The 22218-nt window shown below is 38.3% G+C and overlaps 1 protein-coding gene across 8 annotated transcripts in view; it reads right to left on the minus strand.

The window, feature by feature from the left end:
- Positions 1-22218, minus strand: part of gramd1ba (GRAM domain containing 1Ba) — a 607589-nt gene that overhangs the window by 299839 nt on the left and 285532 nt on the right. For 7 of the 8 annotated variants that reach the window (XM_072593155.1, XM_072593154.1, XM_072593150.1 and 4 more), the window contains one exon: positions 1843-1869. The exons of the other annotated variant lie outside the window; for it this stretch is intronic. In XM_072593155.1, the coding sequence (XP_072449256.1) occupies positions 1843-1869 (27 nt within the window). The remainder of the gene's footprint in view (positions 1-1842; positions 1870-22218) is intronic. 8 annotated transcript variants of the gene reach the window in all.

Below are 22218 nucleotides of genomic sequence, written 5' to 3' on the forward strand. Positions count from 1 at the left end.
TTTTAATCCAATGAACTTTGCATTTGTCATATCAGATTGATTGTTTTATATATACTGGTATAACTTGGAGCAGAGTTTTTTTACAGGACCAAATAACTGAATAAGAACCACAACAACCCTCTGGGTCTACTTTTCTTTTTAACATTCAACAGTTCAGAGCTATTTTGGAACAAAATATACATCATGTATCATTCTCCTGAAATACAGTTGTGTTCTATACCACTTAAAATTTGGATTGCCATTAAATAAGCAAAAACTTGAGTCAATCAAATTTCAATTTTTTTTAAATTAGCATGCTGAAATGTGATTTTCAGTTTTAAATCTGAAAGCTCTGATTCCATTACAGCACTAAGACTCAGCACACTTTTTCTGTGAACTACGAACAAATTTTTTACTGCAATTCCTCAGAGTAAGATTATATACCCTTTCATAAGGAAAGGAACATTCTCTCCTACACAATGTAACATCCTGATATTCAATGTTAATCTGTTTCTTTTTAGGGCCATGAAGCCTAAGTGTTGTAAACATTCAAAGACCTCACAGATGATTAGTTACTTAGGTTGTATTATCTGCTTTTTAAAAAATGTGAAGGTGAAGTCGGTAATCGTGCACCTGGGAAAATGATCAGATACTACATTGGTATCTTTAAGTGTCTATCTGTTGATTCTAAATGATTGGTTTTTTCAGTTTTCAAGAAAAATTTGACTGACTCTGACAAACAAAAATATGCACTGAATGTACTATTTTGAATGGCATAATAGATCACCTATAACATTAGTAAACCACATCAAGAATGTGAAGTACAACTGTTTGTAAGTCAGGTAGTTTGCATATATGAAATTTAAGAAAATCATATTGGCACAGACGATAATAAATTTTGGAATTAACATTTTGATTTAACTTTAGCAGCCAGTATACTTTTAATTTGAATGAAGAGAATATATTAATTTTTCTGACAAATTTACTGTATAAGTGTATGAAATAAATGCAAATAATAAATAATCAATGTTTAAATTCAGTTTCTGACATTATGTTCTATGATAAGTAAATACAAATTTTAAAGCATTGTAAGTTGACTTATCTCTGCTGGTAAATACAAAAGGGACTTGCTGCATTTCAACAGATTTCACTTCTACAAACATAGAATTTTAAATTTAACAAGATAACAACATTACTAAGAAGAATTAATGGTATGAGTGCTTGCAGTGCAGGTATAATGTAGACTAAAGCACACTGATGAATGCTCTATCTGCCTACAAACCTCAAATTCAAGAATGCATCATCGACAACACTGACGTAAGTATTTCCATTTTCCACAATATAAATATAATTAGTCCTGGGTTGACATTATTATTGTATATTAAACTGTAGACTTTGGTGTGGATTGTATCCATTAGAAACTTGAGATTGTCTCAACCACTCTTCCAACCAGGAAGTGGGGATTAGCTCAATTAATACAGCATTGACAGTCAAGTGACAGAGACTATACTATTCAACTGCAACATTCTATTGCTGAAATTTTCTCTTCTTGAATGGATAAGTTCAGAAGATGCACTTAATTATCATTACTAATGCAACCAATAAATAAACAGAAACCTGTCAGATAAACACTGGATATTATTACAGATACTTACAACTGCACAAATATTCACTCTGAACTTCATGATTCTCTTATTTTGATTAATAGATTTCCATCACCAATATACCTCATGTCTTAGTAGTACAAGGTCACAATCTTAAGTATAGTCCACCAAACCTACAATGTTACACACTGAAATGAACTTCATATTCATTCAGGATCCAATTTCATTTTTCGTTCTATAAGATACAGCAACCACTTACCCAAACCTGTCGGTAGCACTGTCTGACCTGAAATAGAAGTAACAAAATATTTTATAAATCACGATTCATACGAAATATAGAACTGTACATCATTCAGTTTACTTACCTTGTTTTTTTAATTAATGTTTGAGATAACTTAGTGAATTATCAATAATCACTCAACTGATTGGCAATATAATAGAAATTAGAATTCTATTTAAATTGTATAAACTAAAATGTTAATTTTAAATACAAATCAGTACCTTTGGTTAACCAAGGCCAACAAAAATTGCTGTTTCAGACTCTTAAGGAAACAAGAAAATTGATCTACTTTTGCCAAAAATCAAATACCACACGGACTTCTCAATCGTTAACAATATTTCAACAGTTCATGTGGCACAACATACAACAAGGGTAAGGCAATAACAAATGTTGTACTCATGCCAATCTGATTATCAAGGGCAAGGAGATATTTTTCATATCCAAATGTTGTCATGTTGTTATTTGTGGCTTAGCTTCCGTTCTAGAGCATTGTGAATTGCATGTGCATAAGCTAAGTTTTATTGTTTATAATAGTTTTCCCAATTGCATTATAATTGAATTACCATAGTGATGTCTATCAATCTAAACTTATAAATTGCAAATCAATTTAAAATAGAATAACTTAATTGTTAAAAAACATTTGCATTCTTAAATCACAGGAGATTAATAAACAAGCCAGGGAACTATAGACCAGTGAGCCTGACCTCAGTGGTGGGCAAGTTGTTGGAGGGAATCCTGAGGGACAGGATGCACATGTGTTTGGAAAGGCAAGGACTTATTACGGATAGGCAACATGGCTTTGTGCATGGGAAATCATGTCTCACAAACTTGATTGAGTTTTTTTGAAGAAGTAACAGAAGATTGATGAGGTCAGCGCAGTCGATGTGATCTATATGGACTTCAGTAAGACGTTCGACAAAGTTCCCCATGGGAGACTGTTTAGCAAGGTTAGATCTCACAGAATACAAGGAGAATGAGCCATTTGAATACAGAACTGGCTCAAAGGTAGAAGACAGAGAGTGGTGGTGGAGGGTTGTTTTTGAGACTGGAGGTCTGTGGCCAGTGGAGTGCCACAAGGATCGGTGCTGGGTCCTCTACATAAATGATTTGGATGTGAGCATAAGAGGTACAGTTAGTTAGTTTGCAGATGATGCCAAAATTGTAGGTGTAGTGGACAGCAAAGAAAGGTACCTCAGATTACAACAGGATCATGACCAGACGGGCCAATGGGCTGAGAAGTGACAGACGGAGTTTAATTCAGGTAAATGCGAGGTGCTGCATTTTGGGAAAGCAAATCTTAGCAGGACTTATACACTTAATGGTAAGTTCCTAGGGAGTGTTGCTAAACAAAGAGACCTTGGAGTGCAAGTTCATAGCTCCTTGAAACTGGAGTCGCAGGTAGATAGGATAGTGAAGAAGGTGTTTGGTATGCTTTCTTTTATTGGTCTGAATATTGAGTACAGGAATTGAGAGGTCATGTTGCGGCTGTACAGGACATTGTTTAGGCCATCGTTGGAATATTGTGTGCAATTCTGGTCTCCTTCCTATCGGAAAGATGTTGTGGAACTTGAAAGGGTTCAGAAATGGTTTACAAGAATGCTACCAGGGTTGGAGGATTTGAGCTATAGGGAGAGGCTGAACAGGCTGAGGCTGTTTTTCCTGGACCGTTGGAGGCTGAGGAGTGACCTAATAGAGGTTTACAAAATTATGAGGGGCATGGATAGGATAAATAGACAGAGTCTTTTCCCTGGGGTGGGCGGAGTTCAGAACTAGAGGGCATAGGTTTAGGGTGAGAGGGGAAAGATATAAAGAGACCTAAGGGGCAACTTTTTCACACAAGGATGGTACGTGTATTGAATGAGCTGCCAAAGGATGTGGTGGAGGCTGGTATAATTACAACATTTAAGAGGCATTTGGATGGGTATATGAATAGGAAGGGTTTGGAGGGATATGGGCCGGATGCTGGCAGGTGGGACTAGGTTGGGTTGGGATATCTGGTCGGCATGGATGGGTTGGACCTAAGCGTCTGTTTCCATGCTGTACATCTCTATGACTCTAAAAGAGCCAAATAAAAGATGTTGAGAGTGCTTTTTTAAAAAATGATAAGAGAAGCCCTGCACCTGACAGAGTTATAACAAATAAAGAATGAAGTGGCGGTTTATTGCCAAGAACTACGGTCTATAACCTGCAGCCTGTAAATTATCAGTCCCTGACAGTCACAGAAAGACTAATGGCTGTAGTTGAACAGACGTTAGTCATTCAAAGAATTGACTAGGACTGCACATCCAATGATTTAGTTGCCCTTTTAATGCTTGGCTAAATGTTAGATTTCCACTTCTCACTTGGAGGGAAGTCCCATGATAGAAAACTGCTAGACATCTAATTGGTCAGCAGCTCTGGGCGAGCGAGTCCAGTTGATTTTCTGGCCAGAATGTTTAAAGTGAGGGATTCAATGATGGTCACAACATTGAATTTCAAGAGGTGGTGTTTAGATTGCATTATTGGGGATGGTCATTATCTGGCAATTTTCTGGTGCATCTTTTGGTGCCAATTGTCAGCCTAATCCTGGATATTGTACGGGTCTTGTTGCATTTGCACATGGACTGCATAACAAAAGCTCAACTTGTATATGGTAACATATGGATAAAGGATTGGTTCGCTGATAGGAAGCAGAGAATTGAGATTAAATAGGTCTTTACTGAGTTGCCAAACTGTTACTGCTGGAGTGGCAGCGCAAGCTTGAGATGCTGAATGGCCTATTCCTGCTCCTATTGCTTATGGATCAGTACTGGGGTATCAAATATTTTCAATCTAAATCAATGATCAAATTGGACTTGGGGATACAGTAATTTAATTTGTTATTGGAGCCAGATAGGTACGAAAGTGAATTGCCAGATGAGGCGAGGAATCCGCAAAGGGATACAGATGGGTTATTTAGGCAATTACAGAGTATAATGAGGAAAAATATGAACTTGTGCACTTTGTCAGGAAGATTAGAAAAACAGTATACCATTTAGTTGGCAGAAAGTAAAGGTACAGTATGATTTGCATGCCTTGGTACATGAACCATTAAAAATCTAGTTTGCATATACAGCAAGAAAGCTACTGGAATACTGGTATTTTTGACAAAGGGAATGGAATATGTAAATCAGGATGTTTTACTGCAGCTGTACAGGGACTTGGCAAACCACATTTGGAGGTGTACGTACAATTTTGGTCTCCTTACTTGAAAATAGATTCCACTAAAAGTACTTCAGAGAAGGTTGATTTGACTTATTCCCAGAAAACAGGTTGGACCTGTACCATTTGGAGATTAGAAGAATGAAAAGTGATCTTATTGAAACGTGCAAGATCACGAGGGGCCTTAACAGGATAGATTCTAACAGCATGTATCTCCTTGTAGGAAAGACTAAGGTTAGGGGACAGAGTTTAGGATAGGAAGGTGCAGAGATACAGAGAAAGAGAGAATAAAGATGGAGATGAGGATTTTCTTTTCTCTCAGATGGTCAGCAAGTCTATGGAATTCCATTGCTCAGAAACAGATGGAGGCTGGGTCATTTAGTAATTCAAGGTTGAATTATTTAGATTATAGACAAGGAATAAAAGGTATAGTTTGTGGGAGGAGACAGATTAGTGGTGGTGAAAACACAATCGTATCAGTCACGATTATGCTGAATGACAGCAAGTTTCAAGGGCCAAATGGTCTGTTTGTCTTAAACACTTTTTTAATTAGATGTGCTTCAGCTAGGATATAAAATCAATAAGAATAGCCAACAAGGTAAACTGATGTTTTTTTAAGGAAAATCATGGTATCATTTGAAAAACATGACACATATTCAGAATCAAGCATTGTATAAATTTGATTGCTTCGGATACAATGAAGGCGTGATTTTTTTGAAAAAAAAAACCCTCAAAATCTTTCTGGTTTCGAAACAGGAGTTGAAATAGTTGTGCAAGCTACAAAATAAATACTCCAGATTTTTTCTATTTCTCCACCAACCGTTCATTTCTGGAAACAAATGACTTGCTCTGAGCTACAGTTCCAAAAGCATCAATAGTCATTGTTACTCTGTCCACCAAGTAGTTTTCTATGCAACTCTTAGCAAAGTAGTACAAGTAGTAAACTTTGAAATTGTTGACTACATCTTTCTTATAAGAAACAGAAAATGGCGCTGAATCAATTAAACAAACAATTTAGTCATGACGTTAGTACTCTGGTGCAATTAATCATTGTCAAAATTGGGGAGCATTTTGAGACTTGTTTTCTTTCCCCCTTCTGTACACATGATGTTAGATTTATTGCAAACTTGTTGCAGAGAAACCAGTGGCTGGACCCACTTAATCGTGGGACAGGCCATTCGTCCGTCTCCCAGCAGCAGCAAATCCTCCCTCAATTAACTCCAGGTAGAGGGAGAAGAGGGCTGATGGGGGATTTTGGCTGAGAGTCTGCATGCTAAATAGGTTGATTAATGAACCAATTGACAACCATTATCCCCGAACCCACCACACTTCTGTGGTGGTTCAAGAATTTAATTAGGCCTATGGAATTTTCATCCCTTTGAAGGCCACACAATAAACTCTTTTGGGTCCCAGTAAATATCACCACATTTGACGGAGTACAACATTCAGTGATTCTCATTTTATTTTTGTCATCATAAGGCAAATAATGCAACATAACAGTTGACTCTCATGGGTAATTCAGCAGAAATGCCTAAATTAAACCAGTTTAAATACATAACAAATGCTATCGCATAATTCAATTATCTACTCAAAGTTTGGGAGAAGATTTGTAGCTCGGGTGCTCGTTGTTGTGGTTCTGTTCGCCGAGCTGGGAATTTGTGTTGCAGATGTTTCGGCCCCTGTCTAGGTGACATCCTCAGTGCTTGGGAGCCTCCTGTGAAGCACTTCTGTGATGTTTCCTCCAGCATTTATAGTGATTTGTATCTGCCGCATCCGGTTGTCAGTTCCAGCTGTCCGCTGCAGTGGCCTGTATATTGGGTCCAGGTCAATGTGCTTATTGATTTGAATCTGTGGATGAGTGCCATGCCTCGAGGAATTCCCTGGCTGTTCTCTGTTTGGCTTGTCCTATACTAGTAGTGCTGTCCCAGTCGAACTCATGTCGCTTGTCATCTGAGTGTGTGGCTACTAAGGATAGCTGGTCATGTCGTTTCGTGGCTAGTTGGTGTTCATGGATGCGGATCGTTAACTGTCTTCCTGTTTGTCCGATGTAGTGTTTTGTGCAGTCCTTGCATGGGATTTTGTACACTACGTCGGTTTTGCTCATGCTGGATATCGGGTCCTTCGTCCTGGTGAGTTGTTGTCTGAGAGTGGCTGTTGGTTTGTGTGCTGTTATGAGTCCTAGTGGTCGCAGTAGTCTGGATATCAGTTCAGTAATGTTTTTAATGTATGGTAGTGTTGCTAGTCCTTTGGGTTGTGGCATGTCCTCATTCCGTTGTCTTTCCCTTAGGCATCTGTTGATGAAGTTGCAGGGGTATCCGTTTTTGGCGATTACATTGTATAGGTGTTCTTCTTCCTCTTTTTGCAGTTCTGGTGTACTGCAGTGTGTTGTGGCCCTTTTGAACAGTGTCTTGATGCAACTTCTTTTGTGTGTGTTGGGGTGATTGCTTTCGTAGTTCAGGACTTGGGCTGTGTGTGTGTGGCTTTCCTGTATACCTTTGTGGTGAATTCTCCGTTCGGTGTTCTCTGTACCATTACGTCTAGGAATGGGAGTTGGTTGTCCTTTTCTTCTTCTCTAGTGAATCGGATTCCTGAGAGTGTGGCGTTGATGATCCGGTGTGTGTTCTCCATTTCTGTGTTTTTAATGATTACAAAGGTATTATCTACATATCTGACCCAGAGTTTGGGTTGAATTTGCAGTCAGACTGTTTGTTCTAACCTTTGCATTACCGCTTCTGCTATGAGTCCAGAGATCGGTGAGCCCATGGGTGTGCCGTTGATTTGTTCATATATTTGGTTGTTGAATGTGAAGTGTGTTGTGAGGCACAGGTCCAGTAGTTTGAGTATGCCGTCTTTGTTGATAGGTTCAACGTCCTGTTGTCTGTTCTGTATGTCCAGCAGGTTGGCTATTGTTTCTCTGGCTAGGGTTTTGTCGATAGAGGTAAACAGTGCCGTTACATTGAATGAGGCCATGGTTTCTTCCTTGTCCATGTGTATATTTCTGATGATGTCCAAGAATTCCTGTATTGACTGTATACAGTGTCTGGATCTGCTGATCAGGTGTGTCAGTTTCTGCTGTAGTTCTTTAGCCAGTTTGTGTGATGGTGTTCCTGGTAGTGATACTATGGGTCTGAGTGGGATGTCTGGTTTGTGCACTTTAGGTAGTCCATAGAATCTGGGGGTGTTGTTGCTTTCAGGTTTCATTCTCTGTAGGTCAAACCTGGTTATCTGTCCGTTTTTTTATAGGTTCCTCAGTGTGTTGTTTATCCTATTGGTGAGCTGTGGGGTGGGGTCAAACTCCCTCTTTTGGTAGGTGTTGGTATCTGCAAGTAGTTGTTGCACCTTTTGGATGTACTCTGCTTTGTCCAGGATGACCGTCATTCTGCCTTTGTCTGCTGATAGTATGATTATGTTCTTATCGTTCCTTAGTGTTTTTAGTACATCCCTTTCCTTGGTGTTGAGGTTATGTGTTTGTCTTTTCCTTGTTATCAGGGGTACGATACTTTGTCTCAGTGTTTATTGTGTCTCTTCTGTCAGCCATTGGTTTTGATTGTGTATTCTAGTGCTGCTAGGAAGTCTGCTGTCTTGACATCCCTGTGGTTGTAGTTGAGTCCCTTGGCCAGTATTGTTCTTTCCGTGTCTGTGAGCTGTCTGTGTGAGAGGTTTCTAACCCATGTGTGTGTTGTGGTGTCCTCTCCGTTGTGTGTTAGTTTGGACATTTTTTCTTTTCGTGCTGTTTTTTTGCGGTGTATGGTCCTGTTCTGTACTATGGTCCGGGTCCATTCCTGATTGGTGGTTTTTGAAATTAACGATTTTTGGCGTGCAATTTCTTGTTTGTATTTGTGTAGTCTGTTGTGTGTGTCTGTAATCGTTACCTGGATCATCCTGAATCCGTTCTGTCTGGCTGTGTCCCTGGCTTGTGGGTTGTTGACTGGTGGTCTGTATCTGACACATGGTGGAAGGATTTGATTCTTTTGGCATTCGTGCAGGAACCGTAGTCGTTCGCATGTGACGCTTAGGCGGTTGGCACAGGATTCCCATTTCCTGGCTTGTCTTAGTGTCTCTCGCCCGTAGGTGTTCAAAGTTTGGGAGAAGATTTGTAGCTGCTTGTTGTTGTGGTTCTGTTCGCCGAGCTGGGAATTTGTGTTGCAGATGTTTCGTCCCCTGTCTAGGTGACATCCTCAGTGCTTGGGAGCCTCATGTGAGGCTATCAATTATCTACTTTCCAAGACCCTTAAATTAGTTTGTTTCTGTTTTTCAATCCAGATTAGGGGCTGTGAGATCAGCGTGCACTTGAATTTGAGGTTGAACTGGTAATGAAAATGAGGCCTCTGCATTATTTTGTGTGTTACTGACCTGAATATACTGATTGATTGGACACCTTTAATGTCAAGCCAGTTGATTCTCAAACAACAGACCATTCCCAAGAGAGATGATTCAAGTTGTGGGACATGAACACAATCATAACCTGTATCGGAAAGCACACCTGCTCCCCTTGTGGATAGGGGGTGCTTGAAAAATAAATAGTAGTCAACTCCATTGAGGTAGGGCATGCTGAAGAGCCATGCTTAGGCCCAGCCAAACTTCCAAACATCGGCTGCATGTTTCCATCCTAGTGGAATCATTCAACAGGAATTAGGACCAAATTTATATAGTTAAACTGCATGAATGCTTAAAATTGCTTCTCATCTAGTTGACCAATGCCTGTTGAGCCTATATCAGTATTAAACTGGTTTGCTTTTGCTAACTTTTTGAGGAATAGGCATAATACAATTTCTAGCACTATAATTTGACTGATAAGTGATTTTAATTGCGAGCCTCAAAATCAAATGACAAATGAAGACTAGAATATCACAGCAAAGCAAAAAACTTTTTTTGTAACTATTACGTTTTTCCCATGGGCACGTTTTCCCAGTGGATGTCGAGCCATTTTAAAATCAATTATTAACTGATACCCTCATCTGAAAACGATTTAACAAGGTTCCAGTTTGGTCTATGATCAATATTTGAGTTAAATATTTTAGAACTTTGAAGTACGGCCACAAGGAAGGTTTAATATTTTATCTAGATTAATTAGGACTACCATGAGTGGGAACTTACAATCTATTCATTTTAACCAGAAGTGGAACTTTGTACAAGGAATGAGAGATTCACCCCAAACCTAAATCAAACAATTATCCGCCAGTGCCATCTTGTGTTTCAGCATTTAAAAATCAGTAAAGGCAGCTACCAGGTATTGATATTGCCTCGCTTAAACCATATTTTTTTCCATATTTCCAAATCAAAGGCCAATTCCTGTTTTACTCTCCCTCCTGGAAACTGGTTTAAACTTGATTAACCAACTGTTATGCATGTTCCAACTGCTTTTTCCAGGTCTCACTGGTGGGCACCAAAAATATCAGATTGTGTACAGAATAGAAGAAATTAGGTCAATGCAACAGCAGTGAATAGCCAATTCGTCTAATTAAATGCTGGGGCGGGGCGGGGGGGGTGGGGTCTGACTCCCTTCGTGCTGTGGTGGATAGAACCTGGTACAGGGTCATCAGAACCTCAGGGTCCTTGCCCATATAAAAAGGATGAAAAGCCACACCCAAAGGCAGCATCAACATTTAGGAGATTTCCCATCTATTTTAATAGCCTTCCATGTTTGAGCCTTATTTTTAGTTTGGTATTTCATACGTGTTTTCTTCATTTTTGAGGCACATTCGCAGTCCTTCAACCCCCTCAGAATAGCCACCTCCCCCAGCTGAGTTGAAGCTATCCACAGCTGCAGACCTTCTGATCAGTCCTGCATCCACTATCCTTGGTTAGCCAAGCTTAAACTGCTTTTTTTTCCTATAACTAGTTTATTGTAGAAGTTTTTATATATGGGCATCTCAGGTGACAGTAATAAACAGAGTGCTGGTAATTGAATGAGTCAGAGATTTAGGGAGGAGAAGAAAAAGATGCTGTTTTGCTAGTTTTTAAACATGTTTGAAATGGGTTCTCACTCTTTTTTTAAGCAGGAAAGAAGCTAGCTGATAGCTGAGAAGTGGGTAATGTCAATTTGATTCCTAATGTTCAGAATAGTACAGGACATCTAATACAATAAGTGTAAAAAACAAAACAAATAACTGAATTAAATAATTTAGTAGTTAATTAAAACACTTGTGAAAATGGGACCCTCAAATTCAGGAATCTTTTAAAGTGCATCTCAAGGTTATATTTTCTGAGTAACCCATGTCTCCAAGACTTCAGAGACAACCATTCGTGATTTGCTAGAACCTCTAAAGGGACTAACTTTAGAACATCATAATCTTTATTCCTTGACCTTCAACTCCAATCCATTGGCCACAGTTTCCAAGAATCTGCAGAGAAAAGTGTTTCTTATTTCTTTTCCTGAACTTTGTGTGCTTTGGGGACATTTCAGTGGATGAACATTTATATATTCCTATATTACTGACTGTACAATATTATGGAGCAGGCCAGCCCCCCTCGAAGTATTTTAAGAAGGCACCCTAGACGCTAACCTTTTCTTACTTTAAAGGTAAGTGCGAAATGGGTGTTCCAGCTGTTTTGCAACTGGTCGAACCACTCTTTACGCAAAACAGAATTTATTCAAACACTATCGTTGAAACACAAACAAAAGAAAGTGGAATTTGGAATAACTTAATTCTTAGAAAACTTAACCGACTTGATAACACAAATTAACTAATTAACTGTTCCAATATGGTAACATCCCATAAATACACCCCTTGGCAAAAAGATAAATACAAACACAGATTCTTACAGACAGGAGGGAATAATATCCAGAGAGATTTCAGAGAAAGTTAGTTAGGAATTGTTTACTGAAGCTTGCAACCCTTCTGGTATTTAAAACATCTTGTGATCACTACAGCTAAAAAAAACTGGAAAACCCTAAACTGGGAGAACTAGCCACTTCCCTTCCATTCTTAAACTGTTTTATCTTTTCAGCTCCCTAGACTCTTCGCCTTTGCCTTTACAACCTCTCTTCAAAAAACCCTAGGATAAAGTAACCTTTTTAATGTGACAGCATCATGACAACAATAACTAATCCTGAGAATGTGCCTCCATGTTCTCGATTCCCCACTCAGGGAAACAATTTCTCAGTGCCTACCCTCTAAAGCTCCTACAGAAGGATGTTTTCTTTCCCCAAAGAGGTTCCATTTGGAGTAAAAGGTCCAATCTAATCAGCCTATCAGCACAGGATAATCTAAGAACAAGTCTACCATATTTTTGCTCTACTGTCTCAAAGTCCTGTACAATTTAAGATTCTATTTTTCTTGTATGCCAGTTCCCTTGCAAAGAAGGACAACATGTCATTTGTTTTCCTAATTGTTTGCTGAACCTGAATGTTAACTTTCTGCATCCTTGTGCAAGTAAATCCAATTTCCTCCAAATATCAACATTTATACGTTTCACACTTTTTATAAATATATTCTGCTTTCTTAATCTTATGGCCAAGTAAATAATATTGTGTTTTACAATATTATATTCCATCTGTCACTTTGTTGCCTACTCATATGCCTTTTTGTCTATATCTCTTTCCAATTTCCTTGTGTCTTCCTCAAAACTGTATTCCCAATCAACTTTTAATCATCAGCAAATTTAGATACATTATTCTCTCCCCCTTTGTCTTAGTGATCAAGATTGATGCAAAAAGCCTGAGACCCCAGCACTGGTCCTTGAAACGCTGTAATAGCTAAAACCTGCTGACCTGAAAATAGTCCATTAACCCCTATTTTTAAACTGCTGACTGTTGACCAATTGTGTTGCCAGACTAAAAGATTCGTCAAAACTCAGTGAGTCCTTATCTTGTGTATTAACGTCTTGTGTGACAGCTTTTTGAATACCTCTTAGAAATCCAGATACACTTCATCTATCAGATCATCTTTATCCATTTTACTAGTGATATCCAAAAAAAAATCCAATTAATTTATTGGACATAAGTTTGCTTTTGAAAAATCATGTTGATTTTGTTTGATCATAATCAGATTTTCTAAGTCTGTTATGTATCTCCAATACTTTTTCTTTTCTGACACCAAGGGTTTTAAGTTTCTCCCTCACTAAAGCAGTTCCAGGTGGTTTTTCACTTCAAATACCACAACAACAAAATCCAATAAATAAGGTATTTCCCAAGACAAGGTAAGATTACAGATGAACTATATGCACAAAAAACATCTTTAAAACCCAGAATTAAAATATCAACTGGAATAAATGTGATCCCACTACCTTGCCAAAGAAACCCTATTTAAGAAATGCACAGGTCTCAGTCAGAGCCGCAAGATTGTAGCCTAAATACTCCAATTGCATGCAATGTATCAGATCCCTATATCCTTTGATCACTTTAGTCTGAAGACCTATATCAATATCTTGTGTTGATTCGATACAGAATATATTATATTCATTTGTATGTTACAGTTCACAGCACAGTACAGATTATGTCAGAATTATTAAGGGAAACATTTCCTATTAAATACTCTAATTGCTTTTGCAGATGTGAGGAATTTGACTGATGATAATTACATTGAACTGAACAATCCTGCCAATATGGTATAAACGGTAAACATGTGGCTCACACACAATTCAGTTTCAACTTATAATTTTCATTCACCTTTTTTTCAAATCCCTTTCCTTTAATTTTCTAGACAGCAATTACTTTTGCTGCATTCATGCCTGAATTACTTGAATTCCAATCGAACACCCAATATTAGGAAAGAATAGATTATGAAAATGCAAGAGGGTGAATTAGCAACAGCTCCAATCTGAGAATAAAAATAGGGTTCAACTTCATTTTGGTACAAGGATTAAGAAAACATATTTGCAGATAGCAGAAAAATCAATAATTTCACATACAAACCTCCATGGAACTCAAAAGCTTCATGGTTTCCTGTTAAAATATTGCTCATCTTATGGATGCTGACAAAAAGTTTCACAGATATATATTCTCAAATTATGATCTATGCACCACAGCAAGCAAATACAATTAGCTTAAGTTTTGGGGAGGGCGTAGAACTTTCATTCTCAGTCCTTTACATCAGTTTCCTTGTAGCATGTGCTGTGGCAGATTTGTAAGATTTGCTTAAGGTGTGCTGTTTTCATTGCTAAAGTGGACTGTTTGTTCCCACTCATGTATGATAGTGAAGGCAATATGTTTATGCACCATCAGTTTCTCAGTGGATACTAGTTCTTGATGAAGTTCTCAGTGGATACTAGTTCTTGCATAAGATAAAAACTGGATTAATGCCCAGACCAAACATAATAATCAGTAAACAACTCATGAATAACAGTAGTCCTAACTTATGTACTTCTAGCTATCATTAACCTTAGTAAGCATCCCCTGGTAATGGGAAATAAAACCTAGTCCATAAACAAACAACATTCTTATACTGAATTCTTTGTTTAGTGTTTACAAAGGTCTCTCTACTTGCTATCAAAAGACTCCAATAGTATCTGCCATTTGAACAATACAGATTGATAATTAACTTTCTGAGTGTGTCTGGGGCCAAAAAGGTTTGTTTTTTATAACTGCTCATTAAGTTTAAAAGCACAAATAAGCTAACACAACTTTGAACAAATATTTGCATGAGTGTTGAATGGTCTTACCCTGTAATTTATATACTGTTATAGATCAATCAACTATAATTACATTAAGTTATATCAGAGTTGCCAGTTTTTAAACTGTTTGAATGACGCGAGAAAATTAAAAGGCTAAACGTCTTTCATTTTAGTTATAAAGATTATAATAACAACTGACAAAAACTGCTACCAACGCATAATTTTACAATCATTTTATTTGATGCCACTTGCAAAAGTGTAAGTTATGTAATAAAAAGCGAAATACAAAGTTTCACCATATTTCACCATGACAGGAAAATCTAAGGTTAACATTGAGAAACTGATGATGTTTTTGCAAATATTCGCCATTGAAACAAATAATGGTTTAAAAAAAACAGAAACTGTTATAAGTACAGATTGGAATCCTGGATCTCCTGTAAACATATCAAACTTTAATTGACATTTATTAAGAGGAATGATACAGCCAATTCAGTGACTGCCAAGAGAGACATTCAGCTTCAAATGGAAAGACTGCAAAGGTACATATTTCTATTGAAGTATAACTATCTGAGAGTGATCACGGAATTCTTTTGCATTCTAAAAGTTTTACAGTTGGACAGAGAAAACATGAAAAGCATTAGCTCACACTTGGTTCAAACTGATCAGGAATTTCTTTATGCTTTGACGAAAAACCATGGATTGGAAAGCTTTTGTTTTCAGTTCACAGAAACCTTGGCTGACATTAGATAGAACAGCACAGGTTCTCCTGAAGGAAGGAGTGCAAGGGTTTTAGTTTGAAAATTCCTGACCACAGGTGTTTGATTAGAAACCTGAAGAATTTATTTGAAGCTGAGAAAGTCTAAGCTCAATTTTATTTCTAGTCTCTGTGTACATTGCTTACTATTTCTTTTCATGTTTCTAATTAATAAACGCATGTTTTATTAATTCAAGAATACCTGGTTTTACTGGCTCCTTTTAAAACATTCAGTTGGTCTGGGGAAAGATAAACATAGAGGAAGGGATCACTTTAAAAATTAATCACCTCCACCTCCAGTATACCAGACCCCTTCGCCTTCAGCAACAGCAGCCAAGGAGAGTATGCCTGCACCTGTACAGGAATTTCTCACCAGGTTAAGGCCTTTGGGTCCAGAGTCCACTCAACAAAGTCTTAAAAATCACTAGGTTGAAACAGTCAGCAGTTTCCACATACTCCAGCTGTGAATATAGAGGTAGATGCAGTGGGAGGGAGAGGCATGAAAAACTTACAGCACATTGGTGACACAAGTGTTTAACCAATGTATACATTCTGCACCTCTCTAAATATATATTTACTTGCACTATTCTAACTTCTGTGTATTATTACAGCTGAAAATATTACTGTAAGTGACGTTATGATACCTCTTTCACTCTCAGATAGATGTGTTGCTTTTCAATCATCATGCCTTGGTGAGTGACTAGAGATCACCTCATCGATCAGGGTACCTTACAACATTTAGCTAGAGGATTGAAATCAAGATGCTCCAGATTACGCTCAGGAATATTAACTGATATTAATGTTAACATTTAGGGAATGAACCAAGGACTGAGCTATCCAAGTGGACAACCCTGCATGTGCATCGTTGTGGACAATGGGGGAAAATTGATGGTGTATTTATTATCTCAAACCCTAAACCATGTTCAGGATTTTCAAAGCCATGGTAGAACTACAAAATGAGGTTGGCACGACCACATCAGAGCCAATTTCTCATACATGTAGAGCCGAATGGTGGGAACAACTCAAAACTTCATAACCCATGATAGTGGAAGTATGTCAGTGTAGTTGCTCAGGCACTGTAATGCTGCAGTGAAGGTTCATAATTCCTGCAGTGCTATAAAAGGCAATAAGGAAATAAGCTGCATAAGCAGCAGTCTCGAAATGTGGGACAACTCAGTCATATTCAAAAGGGAGTAGAGTTTCTAATGTTACTCATATGTCTTTGAAGTGCCACATGCTCCCCTACGTTATAGATCATACCCTACCACATTCAATTTTTCTATGACTTTAACAATTCCATTAGTTAACCAACACAGCCAGATTCATCTCAGACTTAAGCTGCCTACAGTCTAAATTGCCATGGACAGGACCTAGAACTCTCCCCTCCCTGCACTTGTATTGCTGACACAAACCACATCTTTACTGACCATGTCTCATACAAAAAATATAGAACAGTACAGCACAGTACAGGGCCTTCAGTCCTCAATGTCATGCAACCTTTTATCTTACTCTAAGATCAAACTAACCAACATATCCTACATTTTACTTTCATCCATGTGCCGATCCAAGAGTCGCTTAATTGTCCCTAGTGTATCTGACTCTACCACCACTACTGGCAGTGCATTCCACAAACCCACCATCCTCTGACATCTCCCCTAAATCTTCCTCCAGTGTTCTTAAAATTATGCCCCCTCATGATAGTCATTTCTGCCCTGGGAATAAATCTCTGGCTCCCCACTCTATCTACGCCTCTCATCTTATACACCTCTATCAAGTCACCTTTTATCCTTCTTTGCTCTAATGATAAAAGCCCTATCTCCCTCAATTTTCCTTCATAAGATATACCCTCCAGTCCTGGCAGCATCCTGGTAAATCTCCTCTGCCCCCTCCCTAAAGGTTCCACATCCTTCCTATAATGAGGCAACCTGAACTGAACACAATATTCCAAGTATGATCTAACGAGGGCTTTATAGAGTTGCAGTTTAACCTCACAGCTCCTAAACGGATTCCCCCTGCTAATGAAACTGAATCTAACTTTGCACTAACCATTATTAATCTCTTGCATTTGTAAGCCATCACTCCTAGCTGGCTTACATCCAGCAAGACTGATTTTTCTTGATGTCTAGGACTGACTGGACATCAGTCCCCAAATTTCAATTGAACCAACCATCTGACTGACCACGGACAATACCCTAATCTAGAAATAGCAGGAATCAATTGACATTTAACTCTGCCACAAGCTACTGCCTTGCTTCTGTACTAATTCAACATCTCCAAAGCATAAGTTAATGCATTGTAGTTCTCCAGTTGAGTTCTGAGGTGACCCAGGGATAAACCTGTCTGGGTTCCCTCAGACACACCTACTGCACTTACAGTGCTTACAGCAAAAAGTGAAAATAATAAACATTTACAACATTTCACAAGAAGAAAAGGCAAAGAACTAACCTAGACTGGAGTACAAAGACCAAGTTTCCAGGTGCGTGCCTGCTATATGTCCATTATTGAAGTATCATGATTGGGCAGAGGTTAATGGGGAAGCTGAGTTGATTCCAGTGAGTTGTATAACTAATGAGATGCAAATGGATGCAGATGAGGCTTTCAGCATCAGATGTCAATATGACTGACCCAGCTTTTGAGGAGAGAGAATCAAGTGAACAAGTTCATCTCAATGGCGACAGTCTGATTTTTAGACTCTTGCCCAATTAAGTTTACATGTCCCTCATTCTTCTTTCTTCTTCCGAAAGCAGAAAATCATGCCCATATATAGGATAATTGAATTGAGAAGGTAAAAGTAACTTATGAAAAAACCTACCAAAATGACAGTATCTAATTCAGTATCAATTATGGATTGAAACTGCACAGCAAGTTATTCTTTACTGACTACACTAAATTTCATAGCTACTGACAAAATAAGTTGCTTTTCAAGTTTAGAAGGCTGTGTTAATATATTACTATCTATTAAATCCCAGTGAACTGATTTTATATAGCATAACCTTTGCAAGAACAACGAACACACTCACCCTTACAGACACACACACACACACACACTCACAGACACTCCTACACACATGGACACACATTTACACAGATGCACACACAGACACCCACACACACCCTTACAGACACAGACACACACACATACACTTTATCACATTCACAACCCCCAACCCAGACAGACACAGACCCACATGCACACATATATTTTGTGGGGTGAATTTGTACTTGCAGAGTTACAGTGTACTTTGCTCAAAAACTGCATGCATTCATGTAGAACTCTGAGCTCAAAAACTACGTGAATTCATGTAAAGCTCAGTTATCTCACTTTTTAGATTAGAATCAATCTAAACACCATGGCATAGACAGAGAACACAGGGGGCAAACACCTTCAACATATTGTCTAGCTATCACCATTGTTAACAGCGAACCCAAGAACACAATTTTTTAAAAAAAGGTTTTGTGATTTACACATGAAAGAAGTGAAACTATTACGGTATTCTAACAGATGAAAGGCTTAACAGGCAATCAATTTTTCAATGTATAATTTCAGTTACATCACACTGTAAATGTTTGCTATAAATTCTGTGTGTTAGGATTGAACCCTCCACTACCACCTGATGAAGGAGCAATGCTCCGAAAGCTAGTGTGCTTCCAATTAAACCTGTTGGACTATAATCTGGTGTTGTGTGATTTTTAGCTTTTCAGAGTAGAAGCCTGTGACCAGTGCTTTTGTCATTCATATAAATAATTTGGATGTGAACATGTGAGGTATAGTAAAGTAAGTATACAGATGACACTAAAATTGGAGGTGAAGTGGACAGCAAAAAAGATTACCTCAGAGTACAACGGGATCTTGAACAAATGGGCCAATGGGCCAAGGAGTGGCAGATGGAGTTTAATTTAGATAAATGCGAGGTTGGACATTTTAGCAAGGCAAATCAGGGCAGGACTTAATACACTTAACGGGAGGATCCTGGGAGTGTTACTGAACAGAGAGACCTTGGAGTGACGTTCATAGTTCCTTGAAAACGGAGTCCCAGGTAGACAGGATAGTGAAGAATGCATTTGGTATGCTTGCCTTTATTGGTCAGTGCATTGAGTATAGGAGTTGGGAGGTCATGTTGCAGCTGTACAGGACATTGGTTAGGCCATTTTTGGAGTATTACATGCAATTGTGGTCTCCCTCCCATAGCAAAGATGTTATGAAATTTGAGGGGGTTCAGAAAAGATGTATGAGGACGTTACCAGGGTTGGAGGGTTTGAGCTATGGGTAGAGGCTAAATAAGCAGGGACTATTTTCTCTGGAGTGTTGGAGGCTGTGGGGTGATCTTATAGATATTTATAAGATCATGAGGGGCATAGATAGAATAGACAAAGTCTTTTCCCTCGGTTGGGAAAAGATTTAAGATGAGAGGGGAAAGATATAAAAGGGACCCAAGGGGCAACATTTTCAGGTGGAGGGTGGTGCATGTGTGGAAAGAGCTGGCAGAGGAAGTGCTGAAGGCTGGTACAATCACAACATTTAAAAGGTATCTGGATGAGTATATGAATAGGAAGGGTTCAGCGGGATATGAGTCAAATGCTGGCAAATGGGAATCTATTTATATAGGATATCTGGTTGGCATGGACGAGTTGGACCGAAGGGTTTGTTTCTGTGCTGTACATGTCTATGGCCATGACAGACAGAGCCAACATTTTGTGTCCCATAGGACTCTTCAAAAGACTATTATAATATCCAGTTCAATTGATTACATAGAATTTAAATGAATTTTTCTAATGTCTGATTTCACATATTATCTTGATAATTATTTTGGGAGGAAAGCCTGATCATAATAATCAAAATACAGCAGTTAAACGTTAACTGAATAATGAATTATCACTGGACTAAAATTAATTTGCTGAATTATACAACCTTAAACCATCTCAACCCTACTTGAAACAAATAATCTGTTTGACTAACAAGTCAATACTCATATCAGGAGCATTTAATATACAATGTTTTAATACTCTTTTGAAGAAAGACATGCTTTTTTTAAAGTTGGGTTTTGGACTCAATATAAATTCCCATATCAAATGTACATAAAAGATAAAGAATAAGGAACTTAAAGTTTTGGTATTCACTTCACAAAATGTACAGAATAGTTTCTCCACAGGAGAATAGTATGTTGAGATAATATTTTCTTCAGGGGCACTTGGCACTAGTATCTGAGGCATCTGAACTCAACATTCAAACTTATTTTTAGAAGTAGTGCAGAATATTGTAGGAACAGACACAACCTTGAGACCAGAATAAAAATATAGCAAAAGTACATTTACCATTCATTTTTAAGAAGCAATTCATGAATCTTAGCTGGAATACTCATTTCTTTAAAATATGAGGTAAATAGAATGAAGATGTTTCTCAACATGCCCCTCTGCTCACTGCAGCATCCTGTCCACTCAATTTACTGTTTATATTACTGATCTTTTTTGATGAAAAAATGCTGATTGGAGAGTATGGTTAGTACAGGAAAATGATACAATCTAAAGCTTACTTGAATCTTTGAAACGACAGCTATTTTTTGAGAGAAAACACAGAAATAGCAGCCCTGTTTCACAACTGATGGGCAAGAAATTGGCTCCAACATCTCAATTTCTTTTGAATCATCATTAATCAACTCTCATAAACCTGTCCAACAGTTGTACAGAGCCACATTGCATTATAGTATGCATTTTCAGTACTGCTCCATGTGCCACAGGATACTGAAAAAGTAGAGATTTCACACTCAGTTTAACATGATGTAGTTTCTCACACATTACATAGATGCTCTGGTTTGAAGTGAATTGAATTGAATGATTTATTGTCACTTGAATTTTACAAAATAAAGTAAAAAATGTAATATGTCATGATGCTCCAGAGGCATTTTGAGTTACAGAAGGTATTAAGATATAACTAAAAACAGAGTTCTCCTTCCCTTCTTGTGCTCTGCTCAATATCCGGTTAAGGGTGGGGGTCTCCACAACATATCCACCAACACCTTCATTACAGTCCATTCCAGGAGACCCGTTCCAGGGCCACCGGGCCAACTACATTGCTGTTGACTCAACTGCCATCCCCATAGGCTCGCCAGGAGTACAGATTTGAGCATACTGCATTGTTACAGCTGACTTACACTGTCTGCGCATGCCACTTTCACCAACTGCACAGACCACCTCACTGTTGCTGGTGCTGTTGCCAATGCCTCTTGCCCTGTGCTAATGGTTCATGGTGACCTCAGCCAATTTGGTAATTGAACCCACAATTGACATCACTCTGCATCCCAAATCAGCCAGACAACCAATTGCTAACACCAACTTTTTCCTTTAATTGATGCATCTATTCATACAGCCCAGGACAGTGTACGTTTATCAACCACTTCATTCAGCTGTCCTACTGTTTTTAATCACTTATGCACAGATCCAGAGTTCTGTTTGCTCCTGTACACCCTTTGGAGTACAACCATCTATTGCATACCATCTCTCCATAACCTTCCTACCAAAATGCATCATCTCAAACTATTCGACATTAAAACGCACCTGCCACATGTCCACCCAATTTACCAACATTCTATGTTCTTTTGAAGTTCTACACTGCCCTCTTCTCAGTTTAAAGTGCTTTTAGTTTTATATCATCCTCAAACTTTGAAACTGTTCCTACAATTCTAAGATCTCAAACACTAATACGAATTAGAAAAAGCAAAGATCTCAAAATTGATCCCTGGGGAAACTTCATGACCGAGCTTCCTCAGTTCGAAAAATATCCATTAACTATTATTCTGTTTCTTATCATTCAGCCAATTTTGCAGCCACATTTTTACTGCACCTTTTATTTCTTAAGCTACAACTTATTT

This window comes from Chiloscyllium punctatum, chromosome 23 (assembly GCF_047496795.1).
Source record: "Chiloscyllium punctatum isolate Juve2018m chromosome 23, sChiPun1.3, whole genome shotgun sequence".
NCBI classification, from domain to species: Eukaryota; Metazoa; Chordata; class Chondrichthyes; order Orectolobiformes; family Hemiscylliidae; genus Chiloscyllium; species Chiloscyllium punctatum.